This window comes from Drosophila grimshawi, unplaced genomic scaffold (genome assembly GCF_018153295.1).
Source record: "Drosophila grimshawi isolate 15287-2541.00 unplaced genomic scaffold, ASM1815329v1 contig_44, whole genome shotgun sequence".
Classification (NCBI taxonomy): domain Eukaryota; kingdom Metazoa; phylum Arthropoda; class Insecta; order Diptera; family Drosophilidae; genus Drosophila; species Drosophila grimshawi.
This window is the reverse complement of record NW_025063240.1, coordinates 15,456,147-15,470,784: the sequence shown is the minus strand read 5'-3', so window position 1 is coordinate 15,470,784 and position 14,638 is coordinate 15,456,147. Positions and strand designations below refer to the sequence as shown.

The 14,638-nt window shown below is 37.1% G+C and overlaps 2 protein-coding genes across 7 annotated transcripts in view; one reads left to right on the top strand and one right to left on the bottom strand.

Annotated features, from left to right (window-relative positions):
* LOC6556425 (regulating synaptic membrane exocytosis protein 2) overlaps positions 1-14,638 on the bottom strand; it is a 54,277-nt gene that overhangs the window by 2,388 nt on the left and 37,251 nt on the right. The window contains exons 11-14 of one of the 2 annotated variants that reach the window (XM_001984085.3): positions 14,454-14,518; positions 8,110-8,291; positions 7,162-7,898; positions 6,685-6,780 (exon numbers count right to left, since the gene is read on the bottom strand). In XM_001984085.3, the coding sequence (XP_001984121.2) occupies positions 6,707-6,780; positions 7,162-7,898; positions 8,110-8,291; positions 14,454-14,518 (1,058 nt within the window). In that variant the 3' untranslated portion in view covers positions 6,685-6,706. Of the gene's footprint in view, positions 1-6,684; positions 6,781-7,161; positions 7,899-8,109; positions 8,292-14,453; positions 14,519-14,638 lie in introns of those variants that run through there. The other variant, XM_032742760.1, reaches the window with a different exon arrangement.
* On the top strand, positions 267-5,119 carry LOC116806453 (synaptic vesicle glycoprotein 2C). 5 transcript variants are annotated; one of them, XM_043215521.1, is made up of 10 exons: positions 267-336; positions 391-715; positions 779-900; positions 950-1,253; positions 1,304-1,405; positions 1,705-1,831; positions 1,886-2,160; positions 2,210-2,332; positions 2,386-2,581; positions 2,635-2,702. In XM_043215521.1, exons 1-9 carry the CDS (start codon positions 297-299, stop codon positions 2,570-2,572), a joined length of 1,605 nt encoding a protein of 534 aa, XP_043071456.1. In that variant the 5' UTR covers positions 267-296; the 3' UTR covers positions 2,573-2,581; positions 2,635-2,702. The 5 variants fall into 5 exon arrangements, with proteins under 5 accessions (XP_043071456.1, XP_032598653.1, XP_043071457.1 ...); XM_032742762.1 differs by lacking the exon at positions 2,635-2,702 and having other exon boundaries at positions 2,210-2,337; positions 2,386-2,520; XM_043215522.1 differs by lacking the exons at positions 1,886-2,160; positions 2,635-2,702 and having other exon boundaries at positions 2,386-2,520.

Here is a 14,638-nt window from a genome sequence, read left to right as displayed (position 1 = left end):
TAAGGCTACAGCAAACAGACATGCATCATAACAATTGAAAGACACACAGTGCGTATGCGTAATAATTGTGAGTAAATTTGTGTGGATTTTAGTGTTTTTGATATGTTTAAAGTAAGTGGATAAGTTGAAAATAAAAATAGTATTAATAAAATGATTGGATAATTGGTTTGTCTTAGAAGGAAGCTTTCTAAGGATCAATCATACGCGAAAAAATTTTGATGTTGAAGGAACTTGTGAATTTTATGTTGAATTTCAGCTTTATAAAATGCTTTTCGAAAAACGTTCTCAAATTAAATATGGGCGAGGCGAATGTTGACGACGTATTGGATATGCTTGGTAAGCGTGTGCAGCATATCAAGCCTTGAATACAGTTATTTATATGTGGCACAGGCTTTGGCCGCATGCAGTTGTGCATATTCTTCGGCTGTGCGGCACAACAGTGGTATGTGGCCAATGAGCAGTTCGGCATCGCACTGGTGATTGTGGCGGCCAGGTGTGAGTTTGATATCGATGAGCATCGCATGGTCTGGCTGGTGAATTCTGCGTTTGCGGCACAGGTGTGCGCCAGCCACTATTTGGGCTACAAATCGGATGAGATTGGTCGGCGGAAAATGTTGCTCATCTGCTCCATGATGAGCATATTGACGTCGTTTATCTCGGCACTAATGCCCGACTTTTGGTCATTTCTTGTGCTGCGCTTTATAATGGGCATTTGGTAAGTGAGTCTTGTGAATCGTTGTTCATTGTTCATTGTTCATTGAGGTCGTTTTGTCGCCAGTCTCACTGGTATTGTCATTACACAGCTTACGTATATGAGTGAGTTTACCAAGATCTCGTTGCGCCCCAAGGTAATCAACTTTGCTTGCTACGCCATTGGTATCAGCATGATTTATGTGCCAGGTTAGTGAGAAATAATAATAGACATTGACTTAGCCGCCTTCATACACAGTAAGCGCCATGGTGCTGTTGCCACTTCGCATACACTTGAAGATTTGGGGCAACTATGGCATTAGCAGCTGGCGTTTGCTCTTAATGACTAACCTGCCGCCTGGCTTGATTGCCTGGACCATAATATATTGTATGCCGGAGAGCCCCAAATACTATCTGTCCGTCGATAAGCCACAGAAGGCGTTTGAAGTATTGGATAAATGTTGTCGCTACAACAAGGGCAAGGATGTAACCCTGCGCAGTCTGAACATCGGATCCGTGTCACAGCCAGGCCTAAGATCCGATACAGCATCAGCTGATAAGAAGTGAGTAGCGCTAAGCTGCTCATCATGTGTTAAATCTGATTTATCCACAGCTGCCTTTACCGCATATGGTGCGAAACGAAGCCTCTGTTGCAAGGCAGCAATTTGTGCCACATGCTGCTTTCGATATCAATTCTGTTTCTGCTGTTTGGCACGTGCGTATCTTGTATAGTTTATACCAACATTTTTATTGAATATAATATAAACATTATTTACTCTGAGTATTCTCTTTGGCTCAACATATGAACAAATTTCATAGCTTTGCAGTAATGTTTATATTATGCATTATATTTGAACTACTATTATTCTGCCGGATTTTAGTTTATATTTCTTGTTATGATTTATATATTGTTTATATTAGATTCATTTAGGAGGTAATATTGCGGTTTTGCTTCGATTTTATTTACTTTTTAATAATGCTGAATTTTTACCATTTAATTGGCGTTTTCTTTAGGGGTTTTGGCCTAATTGTTTGGATGCCGCTTGTGCTGCAAATGACTGAACAAATTGCAGGAAACATGATACTCTGTGATTTGGTGGCAGAATCGTTAGCTTTCAATTCCACCTCACCTATTTTCAAGGTTAGTGATTCATTTTATGCGTATTTAGACCTCTTCAAATATTTCGGAACCCAGTGCGCTTTGGCTGATGAAAATCTGCGTGCTTCCATTTTCAATGGCATTTGCTGTTTGGCTATCTTTATGCTGGTCAGCGTGCTGTTGATTTGTCTTAACCGTAAGACAATTCTGTTGGTCTTCTCGTTGGTCGCTGCCTTTGCCGGCTTTATGCTGAACTTTGTCAAAGTTACTGAATTAATCATGGCTTCATATGCCTTTCTAGCCTTGCCATCTGTCTGTAGCACTAGACTGGCATTGACTGTGCTCATAGACATTATACCTACTCATTTAAGGTAATTTATCATTAGTTTTGAGCAGACACTTAACTCTTTTTGCTTGCAGAAGCAAAGCAGTGGCTTTGGCCATGATGTGTGGTCGTATTGGTATCCTGGCTGCCAATTTGCTTGTTGGCTACTCGCTGAATTGGAACTGCTTCGTAACATTCAATGCATTTGTGTTGGCCATGTTGGGTAAGAGCTTTCAAATCCCCAACTGATTGTTTATTTCTTCATTTTCAGTTTCCTTTGCACTTATGAGCCGACTGCCGAAGGATGCAAGGACTGCGGTCAGCAAATGAGTCACAAAGGCCTTGCTTGTTGTGCTTTCAAATTTAATAAATGTTCGATTTTAATTTGTTTGCTGGTGTCACTAAATTCTAACAGTTTTCTTTTAATATGCCGGAGACGGAAACAAACCATATACTGACTCTAATTGGTAGGCGCCTTTCCCAAGAAGTGCACATTTTCAGCAATTCTATTTCCGTACAGGTTTCGGACGTATTCAGTTTCTGATGGTGTTTGCCTGCGGCATGAGTGGCCTTTATACAACCAATGAAGTCATGGGCATCAGTTCAATGCTCGTTTCCATAGGCTGTGATTTCTCAATGACTAAGAATGATCTCTCCCTGATGGCAAGTGCTGCGTTTCTTGGATTAGTTGTGTCGTCGCACTATTGGGGCTATCAGGCAGATAGTACTGGAAGGCGTAAGATAATGCTATATTCATTATCCTTGACCATGACGTCATCAATTATTTCACTATCAATGCCAAATTTCTATATGATGCTGATCTGGAGATTCATCACAGGTTTATTGTGGGTATGTTTATGCTTTTAATTTGAGCAGTGTTAAGTGAATGTGCACCTGCCCCATAGCGTCTCTGGTGTCTCAGTCACTTTTATCACTTACTTGATGGAGTTTACTCCAATCAAGAATCGCCCCCGCATGGTTAACGTTATGACTTATTCCTATGCATTGGGAGGCATTTATGTGCCACGTAAGTATCCATCTCATGTTACACTTAATTTACTCTCATTCGGACTTCATCTGCTTGTATAATTTAGTTTTGGCTCACGCTCTCGAACCGCTGAATCAGACACTTTTTAGTGTGCAAAGCTTTGATATGTTAAGGTACCGGTTCAATATGATGCTGAACACCATACCTGGAATATGTGCACTTATCTCCATGTGCATACTGCCCCCGTCACCGCAATTTATGCTACTTAAGGGGGAGACTGATCTCGCATATCAGATACTAAATCGTCTCTGTGTTAGCAACCGCGGACAGGATTTGCAAAGCCTTGGTGTGGACAGGTTAAATCCCATACGTCCGACCATCAGTATGGCGGGAATGCAAGAATATAATTTCTTTCAGCGTCTGGTGCATGATACGGTGCCATTATTTAATAATCCATATTTAAAGCCCTTTTTACATGTCACAGTCATTCTATGCTGCTTCTTCTTTGTGTGAGTTTCTTCTAATATATATTGTATTTTGACCAATACTTAGCGCATTCTTCAATCTGTTGCAGCGGTACTAGCTTAACTCTATGGTTTATGGAAATGCGCCAACGCTTTCCAGCCTCTGATCTGATATTGTGCGATATGATTCATAGTCGTACATTCACCAATGCCTCGGATGAGGACTCGCTTTGCTCGACCAAGCCACTAGACTACCTCGGGGGCGTTGGCTTGGGGTGCTCTGTTCTAATCATTTGCTTTGCAATTACTATTATGCTGTTTTTTCTGCCTCGCTCCTTAGTTCTGCTTTGCAATGCAACAATCTCAGTAATTTGTGGTCTGATGTTGAATATACTGACGAGCAAGACGGCCATATTCATTGCCATAGTGACCTTCATAGCGATGTGTACCTGTAGCATTCCGTTGGCATCGTCCGTTATGGTTGATGTGGTGCCCACGGGCATGAGGTGAGTGCTAAGTTTTATGTACTTGTGCTTTCATTTTTATGGCATTTCTCACATCCAATTAATATTAATATACATACTAGTAAAACTAGTTATCTCAGAACTCAGCATACCTTTCCATCCCTTCTTTACTCATGCACGTGTTTATTTCTTAACTGATCGTTGTGAAATTTGGACAGTTACTCAAATATAGATTGTGGCTTTTATTGCTATCTGATAACGATATGTATCGATATGTGCAGAATGCAGGAAGTTATCGGTCAAATAAAATTAACTCGATTTGCGCATGATATACGAGAACTTATATTCCAAACTTAAAGTCTCCTGGCTATATAAACTTCAGATTAAGAAATCGCGATTCTGGATAAGCAAAAATTCATGTAAAAATTATCTCGCAAAAAATAGTTGTGGGAACCGCTTAAAACTTTTCAAAGTCATAGCTATGTCAAAAGTAACTTGATTTGCATTAATTGATTGAAACGCACTTTTATATTGAAATTCATGTAGAAATAATACCCATCCCAGTGCTTTATCATTCTTTTCATTTGCTTTCTTTTTTCAGAGGTAAGGCCGTCAGTTTGAGCTATATGTTCGGTCGCATTGGTGTTATTATATCCACCAATATAATTGGCAATTTGATGAGCTCTCATTGCCATATTCTCTTAAATGGCTATGTTCTTATTACAACTGGTAAGTTGCAGTCGGTTCGTTGGCTTACTATATATATATGCTCATAATATAGTTCTACTTTGTATACACAGTGTCCGCGATTTTGTCATTACTATTGCCATATTTGGTTTATAAATACGATTGAAAATTATTTGACTACTTATGGTTATGAGGCGTATACGTGATATGCATAATTATTGGGCTGTGCTGCTTCATTAAAACTTCAATGATCCATTAGCGACTGGCACAAGTAGTCCATAAATCATTCAATCAATTGAGTGGGCAGCACGAGCTGAGCTTGCGTTTGTTATGGGCAAAAAGGATTATGGTAAAAGTTCAAATATTTTTGTTGTGGCCCTTATCGCTAAAAATAAAATAAATAAATGCTAAATACATTTTTCAAGCTATGCGTGAGTGTGTGTGTGGGTGTGAGTGTGTCTGTGTAATTGAGTGACTTTTCCGGAAGCCATATAAAATATGTCCACGCGAAGCTCAGAGAGAGGCGCAAAGGTTAAACTTGCTGAACTAGTACTGCATCGGCAACTACAGATGAGATACAATTTCTTTACGTACATCATTGATATAATGATATTTATTATGTTTTGTTTACAATTTAGGTAATATTCCTTGTTGTTTAGTTTGATTGCCGTTTTTATTTCAGTTTACTTTAGCTATTTGACCTTTTACACAATCTTAATAGGAGCATTTGTCAAAGCTCTCAATTTGTGGATGGTCGAATATTCAGCCGGAGTTGATTTCCATATTTAACGGCTTGTTTGGGGCTCATCAAGAAGACGATTCGTTTGCCTTTTCTTTTCTTTTCTTTTTCTCATATATTTATTTTTCTTCTTATGCTTTGTTTTTGCCTTTTTTTGTATGCGGCTTTTCATATTTCGCGTGTCGCTTGCTTTTAAAAGTTAATTTCAAGGTTGAGCTATTTTTCGGCGCCACTGAAGGGTTTATGGCTGGCGACAAGGAGTTGTCAGCCAACAGGTAATAAGGCGTGGCATCTTAGCTGGATGGGCGTGTTGTGTGTGTGTGTGGCTTTGCATTTTAAATAAAATTTGTTGAGGCTGCTTTGTTGCTTGGCCCAAATAACAGCAATAAGCTGAATTAAGCCAAACCAAATGATGGCATCACAAGTTTTCACGACTCCCGGGACTTGACTTTTCCTCTCTCGTTTCTTTTTTTTTTTTACGCTCGCGCAGCGCAGGATTACCATGTGTGTGCTTGTGAAATGCGTGTGTATAATTTTGCGTGTGTGCGGCTTAATAATATGCCAAGAACTGTGCTGGGTGAGTGGCAAACGATGTTGTTAAGCTCAGGCAGCGTGCGCTGGTAATTCGTGTATGGCTAAGTGTGTGTTAATTAAGCGGCATGCAGCTAGAGTTTTTCGAGGAAAATATTTCTCGAAAATCATTATGAGTCTAAAATAACCCAAATTCAAGCACTAATCAAGCAAAACTACAACTCAAATCTTGAGATAACGAAACGAAAGTTCATTTTGCGTTCTTACCAGTGGGTGAGTTGGTGATTTTTTTTGTGTGCTTAAGTACTTTTTTTTTGCTTTGCATTGTTGGTGTTATTGTATTGTTTTATAAATATATATATTTTATGCAATCACATAAACACTTATACTGTCAAGCTCAATTCGTAGTGTGGTTCTTGCATTGTGTCTTGGGTAATATAATACAAAAGGCTTTTTGTATTTTTAGTGGCTTAGAAGTTGTTGTTTTTTACTTTTTTGTTGCTATTGTGGTTTATGGCTGAGTTCTTTAATATAATTATCTGACGTGCAAAGAGTGTTTTTCAAATATAAATAAGAGATTTTTATTTAAGCTGGCAATTAAATCTTTAGTGTCAGGTGCTGAGAGTAATTTAAAAACTTGCTTGCATTATTTAAAATCATTGAATGTTTAAGTAATTTATTTGTTATTGTTTAGTTAATTAAATATTGTGTGATTTGGTTTATCTTTTAGTGTTTGTCCAGTTACTAGTGTAGGGTGTGTCAAAGCTTTGATAATGCGACACCAATATTGTGGCTAATAGTGAGAAAGATATGGGAGAGCAAAGAAATTAGATAGACAGTTTGTAATGCAATAGATATAAGTGTAAAGTGTATATAGCTGCTAGACTGAGCCACAAAGAAGTACCAGACATACAGCAAGGCAGATTCAAGAGTGTGAGATAGAGAGGGACACATAGACATAAGTTGGTAAAGAGAGAGAGAGAGAGAGAGTGAGAGAGAGACAGAGACAGAGGGAGTTGCGTAGCATGTTAGAGCTAGAGAGTTTGCTTAGTAAGAAGTACTTTAGTGGCTTGAAATTTGGTTTTTTTTCTTGTGTCTGGAATATGAAATTCACGAACCCAGCTGTAACAAAAGAAAAATATATCGATCTGATCTACTTTGTATCGATACTTACGTCGTGAACCAATGCGTTTGTGCTGCTCGGTGCCTAAGCTCATGGTGCGTCCAAGTTCGCCGCGCACAGCCTTTAAGGATTTCAAGATCTCATCCGGATCGCGTCGCGCCACCGAGGAGCGACGCCGTCCCACAAGATAGGATGTGGGCGGCGTGGCCATGGCATCCTCCTCCAGCCGATTCTTTTCGGCATCCTGAAAACTCGAGCGACGCGAACCCGGCAACGAGCGCGAGAAGTCCTTGCCCAGCTGATACACCTCCACCTCCATGGTCTCCGATTGAGATGAGCCGCGTCGTGAGCCCGCTATGTAGGCATGATCTGGATGTAGTAATGATGCACCATCCCCAATCGAATCCACCTCATCCGATATGGAACGCTGCATATTGTAGTCCCGGCGAAGTAAACGTGAAACATCGCCACATGGTGCACCGGCTCCGGCGGCAATGGAACCACGAGGAGAGACGCTTGGCGACTTGCTAATGCTAATGCCACGCAGTCCCTTGGGATCCTCCAGACGGCACCAGATGGCCTGGTCATCGAGAAAAGCCTGCTGCAGCTCAATGTTGCATTCACCAAGGTATATGGACTCCGTGTGCGGCACCAGGTCCCACAGCTGTATATCAATATAGCGATCCATCAAGCTGTCGGCCTTCACATGCGCAAAGGTCAACGTTGCATTCCAAATGGGGTTCTGTGTGGGTCGACTGACTTCCGTCTGTTGCACACTGCCATCGCCGCTGCAACGTCAAGGAGAAGAGTTTCCAAGTGAATTAATTTTGATTGAATAGATTTAGTGAAACTAAGGAAACTGCAGCAAAAATAACGTTAAATTATTGAACGGTTTAAAGGAGCTTAAGAAATAAAGCACAAAGTTTTTACCAGCAGTAATCGATGGAAAAACAAACATTAAAATATAAAATGCTGTCGCCATGGAGTGGTCAGACTTACCACTTGGGCAATATGCGAACTTTGGCATATGCCTCTGGTAGATTCCCATGGCCATAGGCCTCATCGCGTAGGGCCAGATCATCGCCAGCCATTAGGGATACGACCAGTTCGCTGCGTTCCGCATGATACCACACCTGTATTTGTACACGGCCGCTGACCATTTTCTCCCGTGCTATTTGCTCCTGCGGTTGAGAGAAGGATTAGTACAACAGGCTCAAAATACAACGGACAACAACTCGAAGCATGTTCAAAGGCTGCACTGTACAAGTCTTAGCGCTTAGATTTAAATAGTCGGTTATATTAGCCTAATGCCTATATATATATAACGCATTGAATTGTTCATCTTCAGTTTATTGTTCAACTCGCATATTTACAGTTGCTTGATTGTGTTGCTGTGGTGGTTGTTGTATTTTCTTGTATACATAACTGAACAACAAATGAAAGCAATTGAAATATAAATAAAACTAATTAAGCGACCGAAAACAAATAGGAAGACAGACACATATGCAACGAGAGACAGACTGAGAGTGAGAGTGAGGCAGACTTAAATTCAACTTAATGAGAAGCATGCAGAAAATGCATCGCATTGTCACAGGCATACATATATAAATAACAACATAAACAAATATATATATATAGATGAGTGTAAATTATGCTTGAATAAGAGCACGTTATAATATACACACGTACATATTGTATTTACATATTGACCACACGTAGAACCGCAATTGCAATCTGCTGTGGGCGCTGTCAAGATATTTTTTGTTTTTTTTTTTACTGAAACTGCCCCCGGCACATCCTCTTCCCTGTTCAAACGGAAGCCATTGTTGCGCAGTTGCGCATAAGAGTCATTGCCACTATTGTTGTTGTTGTTGGCATAGTTTTGTGTTTATTTATATTTTGTGAGTTTGTTTGTGTGTGCTTATACATATGTTGAAATATAGCGCAATCTAATAACATATTCATAGCGTATACATGCGCTCTGTAACAGCAAGGCCAACAAAAACAGCAGCAGCTGAAACGACTGTCGAACTGTTTGGCGTCGAGTTCTGTAATGGCAACGGAAGCCGCCATATTGCAGTAACGTGTGCCAAAACGGAAATGGACACAAACACATACACGCGTACTAAAAAGAACTGTTGCCCTATGTGTGTTCAACTCTTTATGGAAGTGCCAAAAAGTTTATTACATTACGAGACACATTTCTCATCTGTTGAGTGGATAGCGTGCCACACACACGAAATCGAATTCGCGGGGGGAGCTTGAGAGGCAGCAGCGCGCACTTATCTACAGGTAAGCAGCACACACACACCCACACACACACACACACACACATCTAGAGGGCCAGGATTATTGAAGTTTATCAAAATGGCAGGCTGGCTGGCAGCGATAAGTGCCTAAGCACTTGAAAAACTTTGCAGTAGACGGCTGACAGGAGACGGTTGGAAGAAAAGAAAGACGGCAGACTGGTTGCCTTTCAAAAGCAATGCCGATAATAATGACGACGTTGCTGCCAGAATTGTTGTTAAAAGTTTTCTAATTTTCGACATTTCAAACATTTTATGCCTGCCAGCTGTCAATTAAAGGCGACAGCACCTGTTGCTGACAGCGCCAGGGCCTAAAACAGAGCTCCCAACCACCTCTCCTACCCGTTCAACCCTTGGTAACTGTGCCGAAAGTCAACTGTTGCCTGGTCTTTTGGGCGTAATGTAAAACTCGCACGCCAACTTGACACCTGCCCCAGAGACAAAGACAGAGACTGAGACAGCGACAGCGACAGAGAGAGAGAGAGAGAGAATGAGAGAGTGAGAAAGAGAGGCCGTGCCTAAAAGTTGTAGCTGAAACCGCAGCTAGGCGAAGGCCTGCGGTTGACTAACCTCCATAAGCATGTTTTTCTTCTGCCAACTGTTATTTGTGCGTGTGGCAAAAGTAACTAAAATTGATAGTAAACTTTGCGAATACGGTGCGTATAAATAATAAATGCAGTGCAGACATTCACAACGTAAGACATTCAGCAGACACACACGTTAAGAAACATATAAGCGAGTATATTTACATATAACACAAATTGTGAATTTGAAGCGTGCACATAGATATATATAAATAAGAGTTACGTAAATATTTAATAAGCCACAATATACGAAAGGGCAGGTGGCTTCTTTTGATAGTATGTACATACTTAAATATTTATGTAAATTTATATTAAAAATGGATTCATTATGCCAAAAGTTGGCTATATGCATATGTCAATGGAATCATTACATTTAATAAATCAATCAATCAATCATACAGTCAGACCAGAAACAGCCCAGCTCAACAGTCAATCAATCAATCAAATTGATGACACTAATATTTCTACTGTTTCTTCTTCTTGTCTACCTTTATTCTTATTCAAAACCTATTATGTTATTTTTGTCATAGGTATTTTATATACTGTATGTATTTGTGTGGCAAAAATCAAGTGATATGTTTAGTATATTTTTGGGTGCTGCATTTTGCTGCAGTTTCTGGTTTTGGTAACGTTCATTTTTTATTCATTGCCATAACTCGTGCCAGCTGGGGTTACAATTGTTATACATGTGGAAAAGTTGAGTTCATATACAATTGGTAGTAGGGTTTTAGTTATCGAATATTTATATAGTTTTATAGTTAAATGCATTTGTATTAGTTGCAAGTTGTTTAAGGAAATACTAATCGGTTTTAGATCAAAGAGCCATTAAATGCTAGTCAAACAAATTTTTGGTAGACTTTGCGGTACATGTTATGCAAATTAATCAAAATGCAATTAAGTAAAAAAAAAGTTGAAGAAAACTTGTTTAAAAAGATACAAAAATACTAAAAGTTAAAAGGAAACTCATAGTTTAAAGTTGTTTTGTGTGTTTTTTTGTTGTTCTTTGTAAATCTGTCAAGCGACCCTTTTATAAAATCAGCATATACTATTATAGTTCTTATAGCTCTCGTTTTACTTGTATATTACAATAAATGTTCCTTGTATACACATAAAATATTACTTTTTTTATATACAAAAAAAAAAAAAACAGAAACAGAAAATTAAATGCATTAGAAGATAGTATTAACTGCAGTTTGTTTGGACAGTAAGGGGGTATATTACAGGGCTTCGCTTTGTTTAGACAGCTAGAAAACGTTATGCAACACTATGTACGAATACAATTTGTAGAGAGTGAGAGAGAGAGGGAGAGAGAGAGAGAGAGAGAGAGGGCATCATTAAAGAGTCAAGAGTTATGCATAAACCGAAATGAAATGAAACGCTGGGTAACGATAGGTAAACATTTGCTAAGCGAAATGCAAACAAAAGCTCATAAATTGACAGAGAAATGGAAATTGTTTACGAGGACACAGCGCAGCGGAAAAACAGGGCGTATACGCAACAGTAACAAAGAAAAATGTAAATGTATAAAACAATACAGATGAAACCAAAATGAAAAGCAAAATCATAAAGAAAAGCGCACTTTACATTACAATTTTTTTTTTTTTTTTTTTTTTTACATTACAATATGTAAGTATGACTTATAGAACCTAGCTATATTACACTGATTTGTTGGTTGGGATTCTTTCTAGCGGGCATTTTTCTTTTTGTTTTTTTTTTTCGGGTATGCTAGAACTGTACAAGTTGTCAGGGTATATATATATAATAGGTATTATGTATTTAATGCTTCATTTACATATTAGGTATTGATAGAGTTGCTTTTTTCATTTACCATTTGGTGGACGTCGTTGTGGGAATTGCGTTGGAATTGGTCGAGGCTGCTTAAGAGCTGTAATCTAAGAAAATTGGCAATTGACAACTGGCAACTTAAGGTTAGTTAACCAGTTGATTGACGGCTGCTGTATTTGATTTTCGATTATCGGTTGTTTTTTTTTTGCAGTTAAATAGAGAGACTTTATTTTTCATGTTTCTTTTGTTGTTCGTATCATCAGCACATTGTTAAATGTTCAAAATAACCGGGTGTATATAGATATCGTCTAGAAGTATAAAGTTATGTATATATATATGGGTATATATACATATATATACATAAATATATGTATGTATGTAGATAAGCGAATGAGTTTTTGTTAAAATGTGATTACATTTTCTGCAAGCGGCTCAACTTATGTAGTTCGACTTGGAGCTCCTCTATTTTCACCCTTTTACTTTAACTTTTACTTTTAATTTATCATATATAAAATATGTCAATGCAACAACTTGCGCCACAAATACAGTTACAGTCATCAGTTTTCATGTTTCTCATATAATAATTTCATAAAGTTCTTTTTTGGATTGTACTTAACTCAATAGCTGGGGGAATTAGTATATAGTATTACATATATAAGTACATCATATACATAAGTGTAGTTCAACGAGTTGTATAAGGTCTATAAATACATAGGTACATGTACAGTTATAGTTATAATTAGCAAATGTATGTGTGTTTGTGTCAGTGTGAATGTGAATGTGAATGTGTAGGCTATACAAAGTGTAGTTTACAAAATCAAAGATAAATTTTATCACCCATCTGACAGGAGTTACACAGCTTAGCAGCAGCTTTAGTTAGCGGTTAGTTATTTATATAAGTGTCTAAAATGTAGTATTATTTTGTTTCATTTAGCACTTTGTTATTGTGAGTACATTTATGTAAAAGTATAATTAGGTGGGCTTCACGATCTATTGGATAAGTAATCGCTCTTTCTCCAAAACATTTTTATGTTAAACATTTACAAACACAGCACTAACAATGACGTACACAAATACAAATGCGTATAGGTGTAAATATAGGCGAATGTACTATAAGTATGCATATGCAAATACGTATACATATATAACTTATGATTGGGTCCAAAAAAATACGCACAACTCTCGTATGTTCATATGTACCATATAAGGAGGTTGGGTTGTTTTTTCTTTTAAATCTTTTTTTTTTTGTATTGGTTAAAAACATTTAAACATTTCAACAACAATCTACTTCTTTTGTTTCTTTTTTCAATTAGTTTTTTTTTTTGCACTTTCGCTTACTACTTATATATTTTTATAAAGTTAATAACATTTAAAACACACATAAATAGTTAAACTCTGTTTGCTACAATTTGCACTAGTAACATTTATAGTTTTTTTTTTTTTGTTTTGGGTTTTGGTTTTTCTATATAAATAGTTCTACGATAAGTAACTGCATAGCTATAAACTGAGTTTGAGCAACTATAATATTTTAGCCAGGCACAAACTCAGTTCAGCTGAGTTCACAATTCTTAGTAGTGTATTCATTATTGTATCAATTTGTAGAGCCTATTTTAATGGTACTACACAAGCGGCGTATATAGGAAAATGTTTAAAAATTCGTTACTGCTTTTTCCGACTGGGGTCTTTAGTTGCAGACAATTACTCATATATAAGTAGACACGACTAACAATTATGTAAATTTTATGTTCAGCTTATAAATCTATTGTTGGTGCTTTGTTCTTACTGTGTTTATCCGGCAATTCAATTGCCTAAGAGAAGGTTCAATTAACACAAAATATAAGTCGAGTAATGGATATTAGGTGCTACATATATATAGCGCATATCGAAATCGTTAGCATAAATAGTATAAGTTTTGAGCATCCATAGCTAAGCTAATTCCTTTTAATTAGTTTATGGTAACCTTAAGCGTAGTCACTTCTATTTCTATGTAAGTAGTTGCCATATACTATTAATCATATATGTAATTGTTGTATTTCATTTTTTAATTCACTAACAATAATTACTACCAACACCGATAAATAAATATAATATAACTTTTGTGATTATATGACAAAATAGCAAAGAACACATTTAGCCATAGCCATTTGTTTATTATTAGTTAGTCGTAGTAAGTAATATTAACAAACAAAATAATTGTATATGTATATAATTGAAACCAAAACCGAAAACACATAGAAATCAAATCAGAATATAAATATATTTAGTATTTAATATATAGCTACTATAAGTACAAATATTCTCGTATTTGAAACATATTTAAAAAACTAAAAATAAAATTATAGAGCCTGTAATCCAAGTTAAGTTAATTGAAATAAGGGTGAGTATTCATAGCACTGAAGCTGCACTGAAATATGCCAAATGATTTTTATAGAATATTGTGAGCACTTTGAGGAAAAGCTGAAAAGTTTGTGTGGAATAACTGAATATGCTTAAGCTGCATTTGGTTTTTATAGCTAATTATTGCATTATAGCCCATTGTGTATTATGTGTAAGTTAAATATATTTCTTCTTTTTGTATGTTCACTGCCAGAGTTCATGTTCTCTTTTATATCAAATCGTTAATTGTAATTCTCAATTTAAAATAAATATTACGAAATTGTTTTTATACCGGAGTTTTTGGTAATTTCCGTCTAGTTGGCGATGCTGGTGATTTGTCTGTGTTGGATTCGGGGTCTGTTTTTCAATATGATAACACAATTGATTGTTTTGTTTTGATATATATATATATATTTTTTTTTTGTGGAAAAAGAAGTAACAAGAAACGAGAACAATAAATGATAATTAAGTAAATGT